The sequence below is a fragment of the Geotrypetes seraphini genome, chromosome 1 (genome assembly GCF_902459505.1).
Source record: "Geotrypetes seraphini chromosome 1, aGeoSer1.1, whole genome shotgun sequence".
Taxonomy (NCBI): Eukaryota; Metazoa; Chordata; class Amphibia; order Gymnophiona; family Dermophiidae; genus Geotrypetes; species Geotrypetes seraphini.
In genome coordinates, this window is record NC_047084.1 from 312,173,316 (window position 1) to 312,198,049 (window position 24,734).

The following is a 24,734-nucleotide window of genomic DNA, read 5'->3' on the forward strand; positions in this document are numbered from 1 at the left end:
AATGAATGAGAATTTGGTCCCATATAAGTGACAGTTTGCAAATCAGTGTACTGCCATGGGTGTCTGAGGTCTTTTTTCCTCTTTTTAAAGTTATTTGATTGTGAGTACTGGCTTATTTTATTTTTTTGCCTTACTTGACATTTCAGATCTAATTTTAGTATTTTTTATTTGGGATTTGAACCGATTCCATCTGTACTGATTGAGCAATGATGGATTCCTATCACAAGCCTACATCACCTTGATCATTAACAGTAAGCTGGTATCCTCTTCTTTTTTTTTCAAATAATGGTAGCCTTATAGTGCAAATATTTTAGAATGTATCCTGCAGGAAGAGGGGGCAAGGTCTTGTCGATGCCTAGAAGAGGAAGCTGTGAGGCACATCGAGGACACAGATCTACAACCAGAGCAAAAACTGAAAAAAGGAAAGTCTGTGATCCTAGTGGGAGACTCAATTCTAAGGCAAGTAGATAGCCACATAGCAGGAGGGAGAGAGGATCGACTAGTGACCTGACTCCCAGGAGCAAGAACAAAGGACATTGTAGACAGAATTGAAAGGCTCCTAGAAGGAGCAGAGACGGAAGAGAATGTGGTGATGATCCACATCGGGACAAATGATGTCAGCAGGAGAGACTACAGTAGGAATGCACTGATCGAACAGTTCAAGACTCTGGGAAGGAAGTTGAAGATAAGGACTCAGAAGATAGTGTTTTCGGAGATCCTACCAGTACCGAGGGCAGATGTGAAGAGGCAGACGGAACTACAATCAATAAAGCATGGATGAAGAGATGGTGTGAGGAAGAGGGGTTCCACTTTGTGAAGAACTGGACAATGTTTTGGGGCAAAAACAAGCTCTTCAGGAGAGATGGACTACACCTGAGTGCGTCGGGAACAAGGCTTCTAACATAAACGTCAGAAGAGGAATAGAGCAGGCTTTAAACTAAGAAGAAGGGGAAAGCCGCCAGTCGATCAAGTGTCGATGATTCGGTAAAAGGTATCCCGAGAGGATACTGAGAGGAAAAAATGCTGGGAAGAATAAACAGGCAAAAAACAAGACTTGATAGACCAAGAGGAGGATAATAAGGACGGAGCGGCAGGCAAGATGGCGGTGAAGGTGGTGCAGTGTGAGGACGCTCTGACTAGCGTCAGACATCGCCAAAGAATAACATGGTTAAGAGGAAAGGGAAGCCGCATTTGCTCCCAGTCGAACCGGCTCCCTCCCCGGTGTCGATACAACATACGCTGGAGAGCTTTCTTTTACCGGTTAAGCCTGATAGTCCTCAGGGAGGAGATGAGCAGCAGATAGGAGATTTCGCCTGCAGCACGGAAGAATCCACGCTGAGCCCTGAGGACCGCGAGACTCCACTTCAACCCGGAAGTGAAGTTGAGAAGTCGATGGGAAGCCCTGCGGATACCGGAGGGGTTGCCGATGGAGGCTCCGTTCCTAGGACATTGTCTCCTTCTTCTCTCTCCCAAGAGGTGTTACAACCAGCCGGGGAAATCTGTGAAGGAGCAGTAGGCGGATAGTCGTGGGGATTCCTCTCGAGGTCTGACTACACAGCCAACACTGTAGAAGCTGGGATTAAGAGCTCCACCAAGTTGAAGAAAAGACTGGAGAAGATAACTTTGGAGTAGGTATGGGAGGCTGTTACGGTTATGGAGGAAAAATTGACTGAACGCTTAGATAAGATTTTCCAACTCCCAGAGGTGGTACAAACATATACCAAACAAATTGGGGATTATACAGTAAAGGTGGACTCCCAAGTAAAAGAATTTGGGGAAACTTTAGAAGGAGGTTAAGAAAGTTCAAACAGCTTTGGTAAAGGCTAATTTGAATATTCATCAGAGAATGGAAAGACTGGAAAATTATGAGAGACATTTGAATTTAAGGTTTTTGAATTTTCCACAATCCTCTATTTTACAACCAATTGGGATGTTAAAGAAATATTTCAAAGAGGTCTTGAAAATCCCTGCTGATCTATTCCCCCAATAACAAAAGCATACTATATTTCCTTGGGTAGCCCACTGAAAAAACTATCTTCGTTGCAAAACCAGCAGGCCAGTTTTAGATATTACTTGCTTACTAGAGAGCTCTGAATCTATTTCAAATACAGCAACCCTAATTGCTACGTTTGCCTTAGGAAATGATAGGAATTGGATATTTCGAATGTATTTCAGATTTAAAGATGAAAAATTTATGAATATGAATAATTCAGTTCTGATATTTCCTGACCTTTGTAGGTCCACTCAATAGAGGAGAAAGGCCCTTTTGGCACTTAAACCCCTGGTATTGGGCCTCAAAGGGACTTTTTTTTCTGCAGTTTCCATGCAAATGTATTGTTAAAATGGAGGAGAAATCCTTTGCATTCTTTAATTCTGAACACTTGAAAAATTTCTTGGAAGCAAGGAAACCTCCAGGCCCAATAGCTATCTCTACCCCTTCAAATGCGAACTAAGTTGGAATTTAAAAGGCTTAACAGATCCGCTTATTGTAATCTAGTCTTTCTTAATAGTGTTTTTGAATTATTTCCTGTCTTTTCAAACATCTTGCCCTAGTTTTCTAATTTCCTGTATAATGAGGTTTAATAGAGTTACTAAATGTTAATTTTGGTTGATATTGATTCTTATTATAATTTTCTTTAATTTGTAACTCTATTTTCATTGTCAAGATATATCCTTGTAAAAAATTGAAAATTTGATAAATAAATAATAATAATTTAAAAAAAGAAGAACGTAGCACAGGGGGAAAAACACAATAGGCAAAAAACAAGAGCTGACAGCTCAAGATGAGGATAATAAGAAGAACGTAATACAGGAAAAGAAAACGAAGACAAAAAAACACCAGGATATAAACTGCATGTATACTAATGCAAGGAGCCTAAGGAACAAAATGGGAGAAGTAGAAGTCATGGCCAAAAATGAGAACCTAGACATCATTGGAGTTTCTGAAACATGGTGGAATAAAGAAAACAAATGGGACATAGTACTACCGGGGTACAAACTTTATCGTGAAGACAGATCAGGTCAGAAAGGAAGAGGAATAGCCCTATAAATAAAGGATAACATGCACTCGACCAGAGTGGACTCAGCGGCGATGACCAACAAATTGGAATCACTATGGGTTAAAATACCAGGAAGAAATGGACCTGAGATAAAGATGGGCCTGTACTATCGTCCACCTGGGCAATCCGAAGCAAGCGACGAAGAAATGAAAGCCGAGATGAGGCGAGAATGCAAAAGCGATAACACGATTGTTATGGGAGACTTCAACTATCCCGGGATAGACTGGAGTCTTGGAAACTCAAAATGTGCTAGGGAGACCGAATTCCTGGAGGCTATACAGAACCGACGAGAGGAAATGCCACTCTGGACCTTATCCTCAATAGGCTAAGAGGACCTGCAAAGGAAGTGGAAGTAGTTGGACTGTTGGGAAACAGCAATCACAATGTGATCAAGTTCAAAGTTGAAGTTGGAATAGCGAAAGGGAAGAGAACCGCAGCGACAACTTTAAACTTCAAGAAAGGAAACTACGAAGCGATGAGAGTAATGGTAAGAAAGAAACTTAGGAGCAACTCAAAGAAATCCCAGACTGTAGAGCAAGCCTGGTCACTATTCAAAGACACGGTGAGCGAAGTGCATAATCTGTACATCCCCAGATTTAGAAAAGGATGCAAAAAGAACCGAACTAGAGACCTGGCGTGGATAACCAAAGAGGTGAGGAAAGCGATAGGAGACAAGAAACATTCTTTCCGGGAATGGAAAAAGGACAAAACTGTGGAGAACTGGAAAGAGCACAGGAAGCATCAAAAAGAATGTCACCGCATGGTTAGAAGAGCAAAAAGAGAATATGAAGAGAGGCTAGCCAGGGAAGCAGGAAATTTCAAACCGTTCTTCAGATATGTTAAAGGGAAGCAGCCGGCTAGGGAGGAGGTGGGACCGCTGGATGACGGAGATAGAAAAGGAGTAATGAAGGAAGAAAAAGAGGTGGCAGATAGACTAAATATGTTCTTTTCATCAGTATTTACAAAGGAGGACACATCCAATGTGCCGGAACCTGAAAAAATCTTCACAGGGGACCAGTTAGAAAAATTAACATCAATGGAGGTAAGCCTCGAAGACGTATATAGGCAGATAGATAGATTAAAAAGTGACAAATCTCCGGGCCCGGACGGAATCCACCCGAGGGTATTGAAGGAACTAAAGGAGGAAATAGCGGAGCTACTACAGCAGGTTTGTAACTTATCCCAGAGTACAGGCGTGATCCTGGAGGATTGGAAGATAGCAAATGTTATGCCCATCTTAGAGGGGACATGATAGAGACTTAAAAGATCATGAAGGGCATAGAGAAAGTGGAGAGGGACAGATTCTTCAAACTTTCAAACACTACAAGAACGAGAGGGCACTCGGAAAAATTAAAAGGGGACAGATTCAGAACCAACGCTAGGAAGTTCTTCTTCACCCAAAGGATGGTGGACACCTGGAATGAGCTTCCAGAGAGTGTGATAAGACAGAGCACGATATCGTGGTTCAAGAAAGGATTAGATAAATTCCTGAAGGAAAAAGGGATGGAAGGGTATAGATAGAAGAATACTATACAGGTCCTGGACCTGATGGGCCGCCGCATGAGCGGATTGCTGGGCATGATAAACCTTTGGTCTGACCCAGCAGAGGCAATGCTTATGTTCTTATGATCACAGTAAAATAAATAAATAAAAAATATCTACCTAGCCATCTTTAAAGATGATCTCATGCCACTTGGCACAAATGTAGATAGTCAAAAATGAAACTGTAAAATTTCATGTTGAGATTCCATGCGTTTGCCGGGGAAAAACAGGAAAAGGAAAAAAAAAAAAAAAATTGCGCTCTAGGAGGTTATACTCGCTCACCAGGATCTGCGGATCAGTGACACACAATGTTTGCCCAAGGCAGCAAAGGTAGACAAACTTAAATAGAGTTGCCAGATTGTTCTAAAACATGGTTTACACATGCATGCTCAAGGAAAACCACACAGAATATAACAGAAAAGCGTTTTAATTGAGACTCCTAAGGGACACCAAAAGGCGACCCTAAGAACACCAAGATCATGACCATATCCTAAAATGTCAGTGCATGTGGTTCTTTGAAAATGAATGACAGTTAATTTTACCTGTATTTAAACTTATATATAATAAACAGAACAAATTGCCTCTAGTAAATCTTCAAATGAACTTTGAAATCCACACATCACCCCTACACAGTATTCTCATGAAAGAAAGAAAAATATTCACCTACATACATGGTAAAAAGGACAGTGAAACTAAAGATAGAAATCTACTTTCTTATGAACAGTCAGATCACAGAATAACCAGTCAGCCACATTCCTGTAAGCACAGGAAAAAAAAACAACACAAATAAAGTTAACTTTGACACCACAGTTTCTCTCTACAAACAACTGTATACAGGAAATCAACTGATAGCAGCAGCAGCTTTTCCAATCCTAGTGTTTACTCTTCACATACAAAAGGTCAGGGTACTGTATATGATCTAACCTAAGAAGAAATACCACAAAGCTAATGAGCATACTGTATTTCCAAGATTGTGTCCAATTACAGCATTAGAAGCACGATAGAATACTTAGTTTCTAAAGCTCAATAAAACTGTCTTTTTTAGGGCTCTATACTGATTTTTCAATCAATCGCACAATTAAAAATTTTAAAGCGTTCCCTCACATTTCCTTCTCTGTAGTACATGAAAGACGAAAATTCTCAAAACTGACCTATTTCAATTCAATTGTCCCATAGAAAGGCGGTATATCAAACCCCATTGCCCCCCTTACTAAACAAAAATTAAATCTTACCTTTGTTGGCTGACAATTTATTTTTCTAATCATCTCATTCCAAATCTCTGGTTCTGCTTTCCTGTGCTCTGTCTATTCACTATTCTATTTCTTTTTCTCCTTTCCTTCCCTGCCATTCATGAGCACCATCATCTCCCTCCCATTTCTTTCCTTTCCATGGGACACTCTCTTCACTTCTCTTCCCTCACCTCCCTCTCCCCAACAATCTATGCTCTCCATTTCTCTATCTCCCCTGTTTATTCCATTCCTATTTTCAGAATCTGACCCTCTCAGAGATCACCCTAACACCCCATCTGCACCTCTTTCTCCAAGCAAATCTTCCTGTGCTCCAACCCTCCTCTATCCCCTTCTCCCTGTGGAAGGGCCTTCTTCCCTCTCTCTCTCACCCTCCCTCCTCCCCATGGTCAGGTCTCTTTTCCTCCCTCTCTCCTTCTAACCTTTCATAGCCTGCCGGCAGTGCTAGTGCTCAAAACAAAGCACTGCCAGCAGAAAGTCTCTTCAATTTCTCCTACACTGGAAGAGCTGATATAACTTCCTGTTCCGGTGTAGCAAAGACGAGAGATCATGAGAATCTGGATCCAGTTAACCTGTCAGCAGTGTTCTGCTTTAAATCGTTAGTGCTGCCAGTGGCTATGAAAGATCAGAAAGAGGGAACTGGAGCCAGCAGCCGGGTGGTGGGCTGGAGCCAGGTGGTGGCCAGTGGCTGGAGCCAGGCAGTGGGCGGCAGCTGAAGCTAGGTGGCGGGAGGCACCGAGGAAGTAAAATGGCCTGCATTATATGTGCATTGTCGCATATTAATCATGTTATTAATGCATTAAATATGCAGCCCTATAAATAAAGAATTATTTAAAAAAAAAAAAAATGCAGCCCTAATTTTTAATATTTTTAATAAAATGGTTTCTATAGCCTACTATTGCATTTTTTAACTTTTCAAAATGCTAAAAATATAAAAATGTTAATAAATTTCTCTGCATTCAGATTGTGCCATACCTCACAATTAAAAGGAATGATGATATAAAAACAAATATGTTAATAAAGGCCCCTTTTTACAAAGTTGTGCGACAAAAGCCCCAAAGCCCTTTAAATCCCTATGGGCTTTGGGGCATTTACCACGGCGGCCCACACTAATCGGCTTTGTATAAGAGGCCCAAAATGTTTTGAGGTTTTAAAAAAATGTCTTCCTATTGCATTATTGTAACTTTTTTAAAATTTCTCTACGTTCATGTGGCCCGTGGTCAGTTTGCCTAGACCCCATGGGAAGGGAGATGGGAAGCGGATAATTGTCAAACTTCTAGACATAAATGGTGACAGATGAGGGGCGTTCAATAATTTATCTATCCGAGTATGAAAGAAAATAGCAAGCATGTTGAAACAAGTCTGTGCATGTTGTGACATGGTTCCTCAAGCACAGTTGCGACTTAGTGCGAGTCTTACATTCCAAGAGACAGGATTTTCAGGTGAATCATGTGAATCAAGTAAGAAACTTCTAGATTTGGAGCACCGTTCAGTGACAAAATTTCTCACAAAAGAAGGGAAAAAGCCAAAAGAGATCCATGAACACATGACTGCAATTTATGGTAAGTCTGTCCTATCATCTTACAAAGTAAAATTTTGGAGCAAGCAATTTAAGTGGGGTAGTGAGGTAGAGAGTCCATTGAAGATAATCTTCACACTGGATGGTCTGTGGAAGCAACCACAGAAATATGCAAGAAAGTTGAGGATTTAATTTTGTCAGACAGATGAATTAAGGTTTTCCGAATAGCTGAAGAAATGGGCATCTCAGCAGATACAGTTTGGAAAATAATTCATGAAAAGTTGGGCAAGATAGGCAAGTTGGGTAAGATAGGTTCCAAGAATGCTACACCATGTCAGAAGACCATGAGCCTCCAGTTCTGTCAGGAGAACTTGGGAGATGCTCCGTGAAGACCATGTGCATTTTTTTCATCGTTTGGTGAGTGGAGCTTAGACTTGGGTCTATCACAGAGATCCTGAGTCCAAAATGGAATCGATACAGTGGAAGCACAAGTCATCCCCCACCCCCAAAAAAGTTAAAGACAGAAAAATCTGCAGGCAAAGTCAAGGCAACTGTCTTCTGGGATGATGAAGGACTTTTTGCTTCTGGAGTTCATGCCACACAAGACAACCATAACTGGGAAGAGTTACACCAACACAATGATCACTTTGTGGGAGTCAATCAAGGAGAAAAGATAAGGAAAACTCACAGCAGGCGTACTGCTTCGTCACAACAATGTGAAAGTGCACATTTCATAACAATCACAGGCTGCCTATCCGAGAATGTGGGATTCAACAGCTGAACCACCCACCGTACAGTCCTGACATGGCTTCCTCGGATTATTATCTGTTCCAAATTTTGAAGAAATCTCTCCGTAGACAGCGGTTTTTTGTTTTTGTTTAAATTCTTTATTCATTTTCAAAACTACACTTGCACACAAAGATGATGCATTTACATAAAATATTATCATTACAGCACAATATACTTAATAGAATAAAGACAAGACTTATTTCCCCCCACCCACTTTCCAATTATCCATAAAAACACCTGTAAACAACCTATCTATATCTCTTAACCAATGTCAAAACATACCCCCCTCACCGGATGTGCATGTTTTCCTCAGTTATATAAATAAATCAATCCTTACAATATTTAGTTAATGGTTCCCAAACTTCCATAAATCCAAAACACACCCAAGCATAAAAAAAGAACATCTTACAAGAGGCCATATCAATCTCGAGGAATACTGGTCACAATATGAATTACGAGAGGAGATAGAAGAAGGGGTTGACTTCCCTGATCATTGGATGAAAACAAGCGAATCCATTTTAGACGAAATTGCCCCTATACAAAATAGCAAAAGCTGCTCAAATAAATACAACAAATGGTTTGACACTTCACTTCTAAAAATGAAACAAGCAGTAAGACAATTGGAAAGGATCTGGAAAAAAAACGGGAAAACTGTCAGACAACTGGAGATCCAACATAAAAATCTACAAACAATTGATAAAAGAAAAACGCAAAGCTTTTTACTCATCCAAAATTGACTCATCCAATACTAGCTCGAAAGGAATCAATACAAAAGAACTGTTCAACCTAGTTATGAACTTATTCGACAACACACGCTACACTCAATCCATGCATAACAGTAAGCTACCTTCAGCAAGCGATCTAGCACAGCATTTCGATTCAAAAGTTAAAAACTTGAGAAATAACTGCTCGACAAATGATATACATGAAAATCAAATAGTTAACATACAAAGAAATGAAATACCAGTGGATATGATTTGGAATTCCTTTCAAAATTTAAAATGGAACAATTATATCAAATTATATAACAAGTACACTAAATCATACTGCGTCTTGGATTCCTGTCCCCCAGAAATTATGAAAGCAGCCCCATCAAGCTTTAAACTAGCTTTGTTGAATTATTTGACCGATAATTTAAAAAATGGGAATATCCTTACTAATAATGGTCACATTATAATAACCCCAATTCCAAAAAATTGTAAAGAATCACTAGCAGTTGCAACCAACTATAGACCAGTAGCATCCATTCCACTTTTTGTAAAAATCATGGAAGGATTGGTATACACCCAATTGATGGAATATCTTAATCAATTCTCTCTTTTACATGAAACTCAATCTGATTTCAGACCTTTATTCAGCACCTTTATTCATCAGTTCAGTGCAAGCTTAGGGCGCAGGAATCACTGGAAATATTTGAACCATCCCCCGTATTTCCTCACCATGGATAGAAAAGGAGAAACAACCAAACAGCAAAAGCTTGACCAGTGCATGCTTTCACCTAAGCAGCCATCTTGGATCCCATTGAAAAGGGCATTTAAAGAACTACCTGCCTTAATTTTGGGTATTGCCATTTGAGCTCTATTTGTACCCACTGTAGGGAGTGCAGATTCTGATAACAGGGTTTAGAAAAACATATATAGTTTTGACTTTCCAAAATATGCACATTATTTTACACACACACACATAAAAACTGACAGTATACATAGACACAATGAGGAAAGAAAATCACATCTGTAGTCCTGCTTTGTAATCAAGTACCTCCCACCCTCCACCTAACCTTCCCCCACCCTTTAAAAATAGATAAGGAGGATGGTCTATGGCAGACATGAGCAACTCTAGTCCTCGAGGGCCGGAATCCAATCGGGTTTTCAGGATTTCCCCAATGAATATGCTTTGAAAGCAGTGCATGCAAATAGATCTCATGCATATTCATTGGGGAAATCCTGAAAACCCGATTGGATTCTGGCCCTCGAGGACCAGAGTTGCCCATATCTGGTCTATGGCCTGGACTGTTATGACTCCAAGCCATCTCCTTGAACTAATATCAACTGTAAATTTATTTATTTTTTTATTTTTATTTATTAAATTTTTCTATACCGTTCTCCCAGGGCAGCTCAAAACGGTTTACATCAGGGATCTCAAAGTCCCTCCTTGAGGGCTGCAATCCAGTCGGGTTTTCCGGATTTCCCCAATGAATATGCAATGAATATGCATTGAAATATGCATGCATTGAAACTGCATGCACATAGATCTCACGCATATTTATTGGGGAAATCCTGAAAACCCTACTGGATTGCGGCCCTCAAGGAGGGACATTTTTAGACCCCTGGTTTACATGCATTTATTCAGGCATTCAAGCAGTTTTCCCTCTCTGTCCCAGCAGGTTCACAATCTATCTAATGCAGTGGTTCCCAACCCTGTCCTGGAGGACCACCAGCCAATCGGGTTTTCAGGATAGCCCTAATGAATATGTATGAAGCAGATTTGCATGCCTATCACTTCCATTGTTTTTTGTCCTGCTATAAGGCTTGTCAGAATGTTAGATTTCTGTTTTATGCTGAAATAACTGGGAAATGTCTAGCGAAGAAAGGATTAGAGCACATAGAGCACGGAATCATTTCCTACATCAAGTAGAGAAGTCATCTAGTAGTTAGAGCAGTAAACCAAGAACCAGGGAAGCTAGGGTTCAAATCCCACAGCTACACCTTGTGACTGTAGGGGTGGTTCCTTCCTCATACACCTGAAGGTTAGGCCTCTCCCTGATGTCATAAAGCCTGAACAATCTTTCCAGCATGAACCATGCAAGAAGAGAAAAAGAAGAAATAATCTTTGCTGCCTGCCAGATGCATTCTGGGTATGTTCACCAAAACTATGTGTTTCTGCAGTCAAGGACATCTGACTATGCCTACATGCTCAGCCCGTGTGAACTTGGGGAAGTCATCAGCTTCTATGTTGTTCTTATCTAAGAAGGCGCCTCTCTCCCAAGGCCTGTACGAGACTTTACACAGAAAGGCTATTGATTCCGGTTCTGTTTTTGGATTGGTTCTGAGAGGTCATCTGACGTAAAACTAAGGAGAAGGTGTCTAATTAATTTTTAGTCTGTGCTGAGGTGTAAGGAAGCTTGGATCTTAGCATAGGTTTCTCTACACACCTTTAATAATTAAGACCTGATAAGTTACCTCTTGTGATTAGCTCTCTTCCAGGGAGTGAAGAAACAGGACTTTTATCCAGACCTGGTGTTCATATCACTTAAGGAACTATTGCTGACAGAATTTTACAGCTCACTTCAGTGAATAACGGACTCTTGCTGACCGGAAGAAATTCTACATCGTGCCACGCCAAGAAACAGGACTGATTCTATCTCTCTTAGGCTTGACTTGAAGAATGGTGAGCAAGGAATCATATTTTCCTTATCAGCTGGGCTAGGTAGACCTGATTGGTTTTCAGAAAAGAGATGTTAATTACTCTTGGTGATAAACTGTAATAGATTGCTGCTAATCAGGAATTATTATTATAAGGAATTATGTAGTGTGTAAGAATTAGTTCTATTTACTCATTTATTTAGCAAGTATTGTGTGATAATTATGTACTGAGTTTCATATATGTATTCGGATATTTTGTGAACAATAATTAGTTATTATTTACTGCTGGCTTATGAATTATATTTTTATATCTATAATAAAACTCTTTCATAAAGCCCTGGTCTCTATTTTTGTATAAATTGGCAAAGATTGCAGAACCCCGGGATAAGGTGTTTATGTTTACCCTAGCAACCAATATACATGTGACTTGTTTATATAGCAATCATTTGTTATACCCATAAATCTACCTAAATGACCTCAGACTAGAGAATCATACAGAGACAACACTTTGTCCCCATCCCTGCAAACTCTGCCTGATCCCCATCCGCACAAGTCTCAAAGAGTTATGATTTTTAAAAAAAATCATTTTATTAAAGTATAAAAAGAAATTATAGTCTGCACGATTGTTATTTTATAAATCATAAATAATATGGAACAAGGATCAATAAAACTTCTGTCTCCCTTCCCCCTCACAAAAATTCCCTCCACTATCGAGAAAACTGAACAAGTCAAATTACTACAGAAAGCTACATAGAAAAATCAAGCTAACAGAATACCTCAGTCACACATGGCAGGAATAGTGTTAGGGGAGTGCAACTAGGGCAACTGCCCCCCTGGCCAGAGAGAGCCCTAAGCCTCCTGGAAGCTGAAAAAGGCACAGCCTAGTAGTGAGCTTTGTGGTCCCCAGCTATATCAACACCAGCTCTAACACATAGGCAACGGAATGCTCTTTTATTGGGGAGGAGGGGCCCAAAAGCTCCACCCTAGACCACACTCTAGAATGCCCAAGATCCAGCCCAGACTCTGCCCAAGCTCCGCCCCACACCCCGCCCCCCATAATAATAGTACTAATTGTAAATGCCACTTCTTCCATACATTTTTCATATACACAATATAATTATTAACAACACATAATGGTAGCCACAAAATTAAACTACACAAAGCATGTTCTTTTTTCCCTTCCCCACCCCTGCACAGCATTTCTTCCTCTCTCCTACACCTCCCTCTTATCTCACTGTCCATCAACTCTCTTTCTCTCATTCCCTCCCTTGCTGCAAAGGGAATGGGGAAAGAGAGAGGGATCCAGGGTGCATATCTCCAACTCTTTCTACTGCCAAATCCAATATTTCTTCCTCTTCTATCCCCTGGATTGTGCGCAGCCCCTGCCCACCAGCCCCATCCCAACATTTCTCCTATCACTGCTCTCCAGCACCATGCAACATCTCTTCCTCCATTCCCTCAATCGCCATGTCTAACATTCCTCCCTCTTGCATCCCTTTCCATCGGTCCTAATGTTCTCTCTCCATCACCACATCCAACATTTCTCTTTCTCATCTCTCCTTACCTTTCACTCCTCTCCTACCACCATGTCTAACAATTTTCTCCCCTCCTGTGTCCAACAATTCTCCTCTTTCTTCCTTTCCCCATGTACATCATCTCCTTCACTCACACCCATTCTCAAGAATTCTCCCTTTCTATTCCCCCCCTATCTCAGCATCTCTTTCCCTCCCTCCATCCTTTCCTTCTATGTCCCAAGTTCAAGCCCCCTCCCTCCTTCCTTCTAGCCTGTCCCAAGTTTGTGCCACCTCTCTCCCAAGTTCATGCCCCCTACCAAGGGTATGTACCTGTGTTCAGGCTGGCTCTAGACATCCAAATAGGCCTCTTCCTCCTTTCTTCCAGCTGCACTTATTTCTTCACAAAGCCACAGGCAGAAAGCACAGTATGGCTATCAAAAGGTTCACAGCCACGCAGCTTAGAGGGAACATTGCCTTATTCCTTTTCATTTTTTATCCTTATTCCTTTTCACTTTTTATCTAATCAGCTTTCTATCGCCTTCTCTCATCTCCTAGCTTTCACATTTATCATCCTCTTATTCCCTTTTATCTGCATCCCATTACCACATTTCTACCCTGGTATACTCATTATTCTGTTCACTCATCTCCTTGACAACTCTCCCACATTGATCTACCATTTCTAGCATCTCCCCTCCTTATGGCTTACTCCACCCTTACTTCCTTCATCTTTCTTTCTCTGTCCCTCCTATAAGTGCAACATCTCTCCTCCCTCTTCCCTTCTGCCCCCAGTCCATATCCCCTCTGCCTTTCCCTGTCCATCTCTCCTCTCCATCCTCTCCTCTCCCCAAGTCGTCTATCTTTCCCTTCCCCTTCTGCCTCCTCCCCTGAATCTTTTTACCTTTCCCCATTTTGCCCCTCCACATCCATCTCTCCCTCTCCCCATTTTACCACATCCATCTCTCCCCCTCTCTCTCTTTCACCTCCTTCTACCATTTCTTCCTGACCACCATCTTTCCGCATGTCCATCTCCCCTCCTTGCACCCTCTGTCCTCCTCCAAATCCATCTTGCACTGTTCCTCTTCTGCCCCCCTCTGCCATCCCCAAGTGCATCTCTCCCTGTCCCTCACAAATCTGACATATTTCCCTCCCTCCTTCCTTCACCCCATTCCTGAGTCTCACATCTCTCCTTCCTTCCCTCATTTGATTCCAACATCTCTCCCTATATCACTCCCTCTCCACCTTCTACCCCTCCCCCAAATCTGAAATGTTTCGGGAGGAGCCTTATTTCTAGGAAGCACTCCGGTAGAAGTAGCATCTTGCTGCCGGCCAGCATACCTGCTGGTCGGCTCTCTCCGCCACATCCCTTGCTTGACATCTACTCTGAATTTCTTGTAATACTTGCCGGGCGGCGGAACAGATTCGTTACGTTGTTCTGCCGCTGGCTCTGGCCTCTTCTCTCCACTGAGGCCAACAGACAATTTCCTGTTTCCGCTGGGGCGGGCCTCAGTGGAGAGAAGACGCTGGAGCTGGCGGCAGAGTGACGCTGTGAATCGGTTCCGCTACCCAGCAAATGTTACAAAAAATTCAGGGTAGATGCGCGACCGCGGATGGGAGGGGGGGTAGGAGTAGATGTCAGGTAAGTGATGCGGCAGAGAGAGCCAAGAGGTACGCTGACCGGCAGTAAGATGCCCCTCCCTTAAAAGAATTGAGGCTGCCGCTTCAGTTGGTTTCTCTGCCCACAGGATCCCTGTCGACCCTATTACTACTGACAATTTTTGGGGAGGCCTTGGCCCCTGTGGTCTCCCCCCATTCCAACGCCTAGCTAGCAGGATACATATTTCAAATCTGATAAATTGTAATCACAAAATAGAAAATAAAAGTTTTTTTCTACCTTTTGTTCTCTGGTCATTTCACTTTTCAAGTCTTGTTCTTTTCAAGTGTGTGCTTCCTTCCGTCTTCTCTTAGCTCACTCGCCAGGATCTGCTGCCCATTTGATATTTCTTCTTTCTGCAAGCTCACCATATTTTCCTCCATCTGAGCACTCCAAACTTAGGCCCACATTTTCTTCTCTCAGCCTCCTGGGTCCCCACTTTCAGCAGCCTCAGTTTCCCCCCAGTTAACTCTTTTCAGCCACTATCAGCAACTCCTCTCCCAGAAACTGAAAGTTAAATCAAGGAGGGACTTGGGCAGAAGGAAGGCCTTGAAGATTCTTCTTCCTGGCATGGCTGAGGCTCTTAAAGATAAAATAGATGCTGGGGAAGAGGAGAGCAGGGGAGGAAGGCTTAGCCTTAGAGATGCTGATCTAGGCCCAATTTTTTTTTTTTAAACTGTGGGAGCAAGGCTTTTTACTGCTCCCACAGGGCAGTAAAGGGCCTTGCTCCCTTTCCTGCAGTTAACCAGCTGCAATTTTTTCCCCATTCCTGTGTCATTTTCTACCTAGGACAAATCACTTCACCCTCTATTGCCTCTGGTACAAACTTAATGTCGCTCATTATGTTGGCCCCTATCTTTTAGCACAATGATTTACTTTTGATTTTTCAAGTTTCAAGTTTATTAGGATTTTATATACCGCCTATCAAGGTTATCTAAGCGGTTTTATAATCAGGTACTCAAGCATTTTCCCTCTCTGTCCCGGTGGGCTCACAATCTATCTAACGTACCTGGGGCTATAGAGGACTGAGTGACTTGCCCAGGGTCACAAGGAGCAGCGCGGGGTTTGAACCCACAACCCCAGGGTGCTGAGGCTGTAGATCCAACCACTGCGCCACACACTCCTCCTTTTTCTATGCTAATCTTTCTTCTAATGCAATAAGTGTTTCAGTATGGAAAGCCAGCATGAAAACCTGCTGGATAAGTAATAGCACCTGATAAAAAAAGTGCTACATTTATATATATACTGTGTATATATATATGCTTTATTTTTTCCCTTAGCACAGAATTCTTACTTCAGCTCAGGCCTGAACTTGTGATCATATGCAGGAACAAAAGGATCGCCTGACATGAAGTCCAGCTATTCACCTGTGTCAGGTTACACACTGAAACCCATAGCTTTTTACATCAGCCCCACAAACTGTATCTCTTTGAGGATGAAAAAATACTTACTGTACGTTGAAAGCACAGTTACTTACCGTAACAGGTGTTATCCAGGGACAGCAGGCATATATTCTCACATGTGGGTGACGTCATCTACGGAGCCCCGGCGCGGACAGCTTTTCAAGCAAACTTGCTAGAAGTTTCAAGTTTGCACACTGCACCACGCATGTGCGTGCCTTCTGCCCACTAGAGGGCGCATCCCACCTCGTGGTCCTCAGTTCCATAACTAGCTTAGAAGCCATCCCCGGGGAGGTGGGCGGGTTGTGAGAATATATGCCTGCTGTCCCTGGATAACACCTGTTACGGTAAGTAACTGTGCTTTATCCCAGGACAAGCAGGCATGATATTCTCACATGTGGGTGACCTCCAAGCCAAACCAAAAAGGGCAGGTGGGAGGATGGCAAATTTAAGAAAACAGATTTTGTAAAACTGACTGGCCAAACCGGCCGTCATTCCTGGACAGAGTGTCCAGACAGTAGTGAGAGGTGAATGTATGAACCGAAGACCAAGTGGCAGCCTTACATATGTCTTCCATCGGGGTGGAACGGAGGAAGGCTATCGAAGCTGCCATTGCTCGGACCTTGTGCCCCGTGACTCGACCCGGGGGAGGAAGGCCAGCCTGAGTATAGCAAAGGGAAATGCACGCCGCCAACCAGTTAGACAGAGTGCGCTTGGAAACTGGGTGCCCTAATCGATTGGGATCGAAGGACAAGAATAATTGCGGGACCTTCCGATGGGACTTGGTGCGTTGAAGGTAAAATGCCAACGCCCTCTTACAGTCAAGCGTGTGAAGCGCCGTCTCGCCAGGATGGGAGTGGGGCTTAGGGAAGAACACAGGAAGGACAATGGACTGATTGAGGTGGAAATCAGAAACAACCTTCGGGACGAACTTAGGATGGGTGCGGAGGACCACCTTGTCATGATGGAATACGGTGAAGGGTGGGTCCGCAACCAAGGCTTGTAGTTCCCCAATCCGCCTAGCGGAGGTGAGGGCAATCAGAAACACCACCTTCCAAGTCAGAAATTTCAAGAGGGACTTGTTGAGTGGCTCAAAGGGTGGTTTCATCAGTTGAGCTAAAACCACATTCAAATTCCATACGACTGGGGGAGGTTTGAGCGGGGGACAAACCCTGAGTAATCCTTTCATGAAGCGTGTCACCAAGGGATGGAGAGACGGAGGGCGTCCATCCAGGTGTTGGTGGAAGGCGGAAATCGCACTAAGATGGACACGCACCGAAGTGGTTTTCAGGCCAGAGCGCGACAAATGGAATAAGTAGTCCAGAACCGAGGGTACCGGGGCCGATACCGGGTCCAGGAGGAAAGATGAGCACCAGGTGGAAAACCTGGTCCATTTCTGCGTATAGCAAAGCCTCGTCGAGATCTTGCGGGAGGCTTCCAGCACTTCCCTCACTGATTGAGACAGGTCCGGAGGGGTCAGGGAACAAGAAACCAAGCTGTCAGGTGCAATGACTGCAGATTGGGATGTAACATGGATCCTTGATTCTGAGATAGCAGAGAAGGACAGACAGGCAGAAGAAGGGGTTCCCTGGCGCTGAGTTGGAGCAGTAGGGAGAACCAGTTCTGACGCGGCCACCGAGGAGCTATGAGAATCATCGTGGCCGTGGACGATCTGAGATGTACCAACGTTCGCATGATCAGAGGGAAAGGAGGGAATGCATAGAGGAACTTCCCGTCCCAATCGAGAAGGAAGGCATCCGCCTCCAGACGATCCCGCGAGTACATCCGAGAGCAATACAGTGGTAGTTTGTGTGTCTCCGGAGAGGCGAACAGATCTACCTGTGGCGTTCCCCAGCGAGCGAAGACCTCGTGCAGAACTGCTGAGTGTAGAGTCCACTCGTGGGGTTGCAGGAGTCGACTGAGTTTGTCCGCCAGACAATTCAGTTCCCCTTGGATGTAGACCGCCCGGAGGAAGATGTTCCGGGAGGCCGCCCACTCCCAGAGGCGAAGGGCCTCGGAGCAGAGGGGCCACGACCCCGTTCCCCCCTGTTTGTTCACATAGTACATTGCTACTTGGTTGTCCGTGCGGACGAGGACCACCTGGTCCTGTACTACGTGAACGAAGGCTCGAAGTGCTAGGAAGATGGCCCGAAGCTCTAGCACGTTGATGTGACAGCGACGGTCCTCTGCCGACCACAGGCCCTGTGTGCGAAGACCGTCGAGGTGGGCTCCCCACGCGTAGTCCGAGGAGTCCGTGGTCAGGACCTTGCGAAATGGGGGAGTGCGAAACATTAGTCCCGTGGACAGATTTGAAGAGTCTGTCCACCAACTTAGCGATTTCCGCAAAAGCGGAGTCACCGAAATGAGGCGCGACTCCGGATCGCACTCCTGGCGCCATTGTGATGCGAGTGTATACTGAGGGATCCTCAGATGCAGCCTCGCAAATGGCGTGACGTGTACCGTCGAGGCCATATGGCCGAGCAGCATCATCATGCGCTTGGCCGACACCCTTGGTAGTTGAGAGACCTGGCGGCTCATCCGTACCAAGACTTCCAACCGTTGGGTCGGAAGGTAGGAGCGCAGGCGCACCGTGTCCAGCACCGCACCTATGAATTGAAGAGACTGAGCCGGCCTCAACTGAGACTTTGGAAAGTTTATCTCGAATCCGAGGGTTTGCAGGAAGGCAATAGACTGTCGGGTCGCTGAGATAACCTCCTCCCTGGTCGGGGCTTTGATGAGCCAGTCGTCCAGGTAAGGGAACACATGGAGCCCGCGAGACCTCAGGGCTGCCGCCACTACTACCATGCACTTCGTGAATACTCGTGGGGACGCGGCCAGGCCGAAGGGCAGGACTCTGTACTGGAGGTGTAGGTCTCCCACCTGGAATCGTAAGAATTTTCGGCAGGTGGGGTGCACCGGGACATGGGTATATGCTTCCTTCAAGTCGAGGGAGCACATCCAGTCCCCTTCCTCCAAAAGAGGATACAAGACCGGGAGAGATAGCATTCGAAATTTCTCCCTGGCCAGGCATTTGTTGAGCTTCCTGAGGTCGAGTATGGGGCGCATGTCCCCGGTCTTTTTTGGGACCAAAAAGTAACGGGAGTAAAATCCCGTCCCCCACTGGTCCTTGGGGACCGGCTCGACCGCCCGAAGCTTCAGGAGAGCCTTGGCTTCGGTCAGAAGGGTCGGTAGTTGCGACCGGTTGCACAAGGCTAAATTTGGGGGACTGTCCGGTGGCGAGGACACAAAATTGAGCGAGTAGCCTTCGGAGACGATCCGGAGCACCCAAGCGTCTGAGGTAATCGCGGTCCATGCCTTCCGGAAGGACCGAAGACGCCCCCCGATGGGAAGGGGTTCTGGTGAAGGTGCGGAGGGGAACCCGCCCCGTCCGCTCAGCCCGTCAAAAGGAAGGCGCGGGCTTAGAAGGGCCCTGCGCCGGGGCTTGGGTTTGTCCCCCTCTGCCTCGTTGAGACGGACGTCTCGGAGGCGGTCTTGAGAAAGACGGGGTCGACTTCTGGGGGTACCGGCGCGGCGGAGGCCGGAAAGGTTTCTGCGGCGGGGGCCTAGGTTTGGGGCGGACCAGGGATGCTAAAGAGCGTTCCTGTTCCGACAACCGCTTGGTCGCCGCCTCCAAAGACTCGTCAAATAACTCGGACCCGACACAGGGCAGGTCTGCAAGACGTTCCTGCAGGTTTGGGTCCATGTCGAGGGTGCGAAGCCAGGCCAAGCGGCGCATGGCCACTGCGAGGGCCGACACCCTCGAAACCAGCTCAAAGGTGTCGTACACTGAATGGAATAGGTACAACCGCAATTGAGACAGGTTGGACATAAACTTATCGAATCCTGCTCTTTGGGAGTCCGGTAACGAGTTCCGATATTGAGGAAGGTCCTTCACCATCCCACGCAAGTAGGAGGAAAAGGTGAAGGAGTAATTTAGAACTCTGGTGGCCATCAGAGTGTTTGAATAGAGGCGACGGCCAAACTTGTCCAGGGTCCGCCCCTCCCTGCCGGGTGGAACCGCCGCAGAAACCCGTGAGGGCTGTGATTTTTTAAGGGCAGATTCCACCAGGAGGGACTGGTGGGAGAGCTGCGCCTTATCAAACCCTTTCGGGGGAATCGTCCTATACTTTGATTCCATTTTTGACGGGACAGACGTGCCTGTAAGAGGGCTCGACAAGTTCTTCAGCCAGGTCTGCAGGAGGACACTGTTGAGAGGGAGTCTAGGTACCTCTCTAGGGGGAGTGGGAAGGTCCTGTTCCTCTAGAAATTCCTTGGAATATTTGGAACCTACCATCAGGTCAATCCCCAGGGCTTGGGCCATGTCCTGGACAAAAGATGAGAAGGAGGACGGCCTAGCCTGGGGGGACGGGGTTCTCGACCGTCCCGCCGAGGAGCGGGGGGAGGCCTCATGGGAATACTGAGGATTCCTAACCGATCCTGAATCCCAGGATCCTCTCTCCACGGCCCTCGAGGGGGAGGGTGAAATCATCCTCCTAGGGGAGTCCCTGGGGGAGGATCCCGGGGTCCGTGGGGTCCTCTCCCGTTTCCTCGGCGAGGCGGCACGGGAAGACTTTCCCCGGGGTGAGCGGAGGAGCCTCGGATTATCGAGGCGCAACTCCGACACCTGCAGCGCCTCGCCCCCGAACGACGAGGAACGATCGCGCCGAGGCGAGCCTCGGGGTCGCTTAGGCTTCCTCGATCGGCGCCTCGTCCGAGGTCGCCTCGAGGGCGAGGCGTCCGGGGAAGATCCCGAAGCCGAGGAGGAAAGTCGGCGCACTCTGCGGAACTTTTCTTTTGGGCGGACACTGCGCTCAGGAGGCTCCCCCGAGGTCGAGGTCCGGGGCGGGGCCGAGGCCGAGGTGGACGGGGCCGCAATACCCGAGACCGAGGTCGCCGAGGCCGGGGCTCCCGAGGTCGAGGGAGCCGAGACCGGGGCCTCCGAGGCCGGGGGCGCCCCGGCCGAGGTCGACGCCGCCGGGCCCGCAGCACGCTGCAGCACTTCCAGGGCTCCCGACAGCTCCGATGAGATCAAGGCTCGAAGGAGATCCTGGAAGGCCGGAATCCCCACGAAGGTGGGGAGTTCCGAGTCCGGGGCACACTCCCTGGAGGGCGACCTCGGTCTCGAGTATTCCCTCGGGGTGTGCGGAGTCGAGGTCCGATGCGGGGTCGGGGTCGACCCACCCGCTTTGGCCTGACTCGAGGATGGCTTCTTTGCTGAAGGGGATGGAACAGAGGACTTACCCGAAGTTGGCTTCGATGACGACGGCTTCGAAGATGAGGGCCGAGGCGACGCCGAGGCCCCCGAGGACGCCGAGGCCGAGGTCAAGGCCGGGGCCGAAGCCGAGGCCGACGTCGAGGCCTTGGGCGGCGCGTCGACGGCGAACAATTCCGCCATTCTGGCCTTACGGCGACGGAGGGCCCTGTTCTGGAAGGTAGCACAGCGATCACACGAGGCTGTTGGATGTTCGGGCCCAAGACAGACAATGCACCACCGGTGAGGGTCGGTGATGGAGAGTAGTCTCTCACACCGGCTGCATTTCTTGAATCCCGTAACAGGACGGGACATCGACGAGAAAAAGAAGAAGGCCGGGAACGACCGACGTTCCCCGGCTCAGGCTTCCGGGAGCCCCCGGAGCCCAACGAAAAACAATTATTATTATTTTTTTTTTTTTTTTTTTTTGTAAAACGGACGAAAAATAAAGCAGCACCGCGATTAATCCGAACAATAAACAAACTAAACGCGGCAGCTAGAAGGCAAAAACACTGGAGCTCAGATCCACAGGGCTTTCTTGCTCCGCGGAAAAATTTGAACTGAGGACCACGAGGTGGGATGCGCCCTCTAGTGGGCAGAAGGCACGCACATGCGTGGTGCAGTGTGCAAACTTGAAACTTCTAGCAAGTTTGCTTGAAAAGCTGTCCGCGCCGGGGCTCCGTAGATGACGTCACCCACATGTGAGAATATCATGCCTGCTTGTCCTGGGATAATGTAACTCACCATGAGCTAAATCCAAAATTTGCAGGACAGACATTTCATCCTTCATATAAAAGGTAAGTCTGTTTTAAGGGGTCCTTTTATCAAGTTGCAGTAAAAATTGGCCTTAGCATATCTTTGCACAGGTCCTTCCTATGTGCAAAGGTCATTTATACCTGCAGCTAGAAAATGGCTGATTTTCTTTTTTTTTTTCCAATGAATAGCCATGTACTAATGTAGCCATTAAAAAAAATAGTAAGGGAGCATTTACCAACACCTCTTTTATAGGCAGTAAGGGCTCCCGTGGTAATCCTGTGCCAACTAGTACACAGTAATGCAGATGTGCTAACTGATTAGCAATGGAAGGCCCACTCTCAGCTCCCCAGACAAGACCCCTCTGCACAAAAATTAAAACTATTTTTGTAGTGCACACCAGTTGGGAACTTACTATACCACACCTGAGTGCATCTCACAGTAAGCCCCTTTTAAAGTTGCAGCAAGTGTGCACTAGCACTTACTGCAGCTTAGTTAAAAGGACCCCTTTCTCTAGCCCAGGGGTGTCAAAGTCCCTCCTCCAGGGCCGCAATCCAGTCGGGTTTTCAGGATTTCCCCAATGAATATGCATGAGATCTATTTGCATGCACTGCTTTCATTGTATGCATATTCATTGGGTAAATCCTGAAAACCCGACTGGATTGCGGCCCTGGAGGAGGGACTTTGACACCCCTGCTCTAGTCAAATACAATATTATTAAAAGAAAGTTAGGTCTTTACAAAATTTGCTTATTTTAACTAACAGCTGTACATTCCATTTGCAAAAGTCATCAGTTTAACTACCATCATAAGAGTCAGATTTCAGGCCTTGACAGATAGCCCTTTAAAAAAAAAAAAAAAAAATGTTTTTCGCTTCCATTCTCTGTTGGGCTGATAACAAGTTACCCAAGTTCAGTCAGTGATACACTAGCAAACCAGGCTCGCTAGCTAAGCGCTTAACAATCCCGTCAGCACTCAGTCCACTCCCCCTTCCACTTGTGGATTGTGTCCTGGAGAGGGGATGGGCAGAAAGGGCTTTGCTCACAAACCTCTCCTGAAATGAGACTTAACCGCACACAACACGTTGAGACCGGACGAGATAATATTTTATCCGTCTAAGACCGATATTAAATGATCAGGACGCCATGACAAGAACAAACGACCTGATAAAGAGCAGCAGACTCTTGACCCCACTCGGCACCTCTAATGGATTCTCAGGGCATGATTTTTTTTTATTTTTTTTTAATGGAATCCTCAATACAGTCCTCAATACAGAGGTTTTCTCTGTGGACTAAAGAGTTCCGACATGCAATCTATTACTCACTCTCCTCGCTGCAGCTGATTCAGCAGCACAGAAAGCCAGGAGGGTTGCAGGGAGCAGCTTTCTGCTTCCCCTGCTCGCCTTATCCGTGCTACACAGCCCGATCCAAAACTAAAGCCCTCTCTGCAAGCCGAAAAGATAAAAGGGCAGTGCAAAGCATGGAGTTTGTACCCCCCCCCCCCGACCGGCTTGCTGTTAAAAATCTCTGACTTCCAGACGTCAGCATCTCTTTAGTCACAAAAGTTCCTCCAGACTCCATTATTCGCTCCAATCCACGGCAAAACATAAAGAAAGATTACTAGTGCGGCGTGCAATGCACCCCCCATCCCTCCAAGTCGATCTTTTCTGTCGAAGTGCAATTTACAAACTTGTGTCGACTCAGCGTCCCCCCAACCCGGCAGTCAGGCGCTCACCTGGGGTACTCTCCTGCCGGCAGCCAGAAGGAGGCTGGATCCGAGCCCTGCTACAAGATGCATCGCGCCCGGCCCCGGCCATACAGCGCTCCGACCGTTTCACAGCGCGCCCCGCATCGCGCCCAAGCCTCGCCAGCTCCGGGATCCGGGGGCTCTGCCGCCTCTCTTCCCTCTCCTGCAATACTCGAAGCAGCCGCTGGGGGTGCGATTCAAACGCCAAGTGACAGAATTGCCTCCCGCCTTTGCCTTACTTCCGATCCCTTCAGCTCGCATCTGGCCACGGGAGCCTCCCAGACCCCGCCTCAAGAGGAGAGGAGGGGCTGGGGGAGGGAAATCACAGGACACACTCTCTTAGCTGGAGCTCTTCATCTGTCTGACAGACGCATGAACCGCAGACTGTTAATTAAGGTCCTTTTGAACCCTTTTAGCATACTGTTATTTGAACTACCCTGCAGCTCTTTGGAATCCTGACTGCTGAATGTGCTGCCGCCTTTCATGCTCATCCCTTCTGAGCTCTTAGGATGTGACAGTTAGGAAATGCGATAGAAGTTGGGGGAGGGGGGTGTCAAATGTGGTACCACTAGAACGACCCCACTTCTTTCCCTTCTTCTAACCCCACTCGCTCGTAAAGTACCCATGCCTGCCTGAGAAACTCCCTAACCCCCTACTTGTCCTGTTTGTTGACTAGATTGTAAGTTCTACTGAGCAGGGACTGTCTCATGAACGTTCTAATGTACGGCGCTGCATGGATCTAGCAGCGCTATAGAAATTATAAGTAGTAGAATTAATTTGTACATTATTTTAATGCTTCACTAAAACGCTTTCCCGGCCAAGATGGATCAAGCCTACAACAGTGGGTAGTAAACATAATGTCTGCAGATTAATTTTTATAGACTTTATTACATTTAAGATTG

General features: G+C 46.2%; 1 protein-coding gene across 2 annotated transcripts in view; it reads right to left on the reverse strand.

Annotated features, from left to right (window-relative positions):
• MCUB (mitochondrial calcium uniporter dominant negative subunit beta) overlaps positions 1-24,182 on the reverse strand; it is a 107,068-nt gene extending 82,886 nt beyond the window's left edge. The window contains exon 1 of one of the 2 annotated variants that reach the window (XM_033956150.1): positions 23,821-24,182. In XM_033956150.1, coding sequence (XP_033812041.1) covers positions 23,821-23,883 — 63 coding nt within the window. In that variant the 5' untranslated portion in view covers positions 23,884-24,182. Of the gene's footprint in view, positions 1-23,410; positions 23,513-23,820 lie in introns of those variants that run through there. The other variant, XM_033956167.1, reaches the window with a different exon arrangement.
• Between the last annotated feature and the right edge of the window lie 552 nt (positions 24,183-24,734).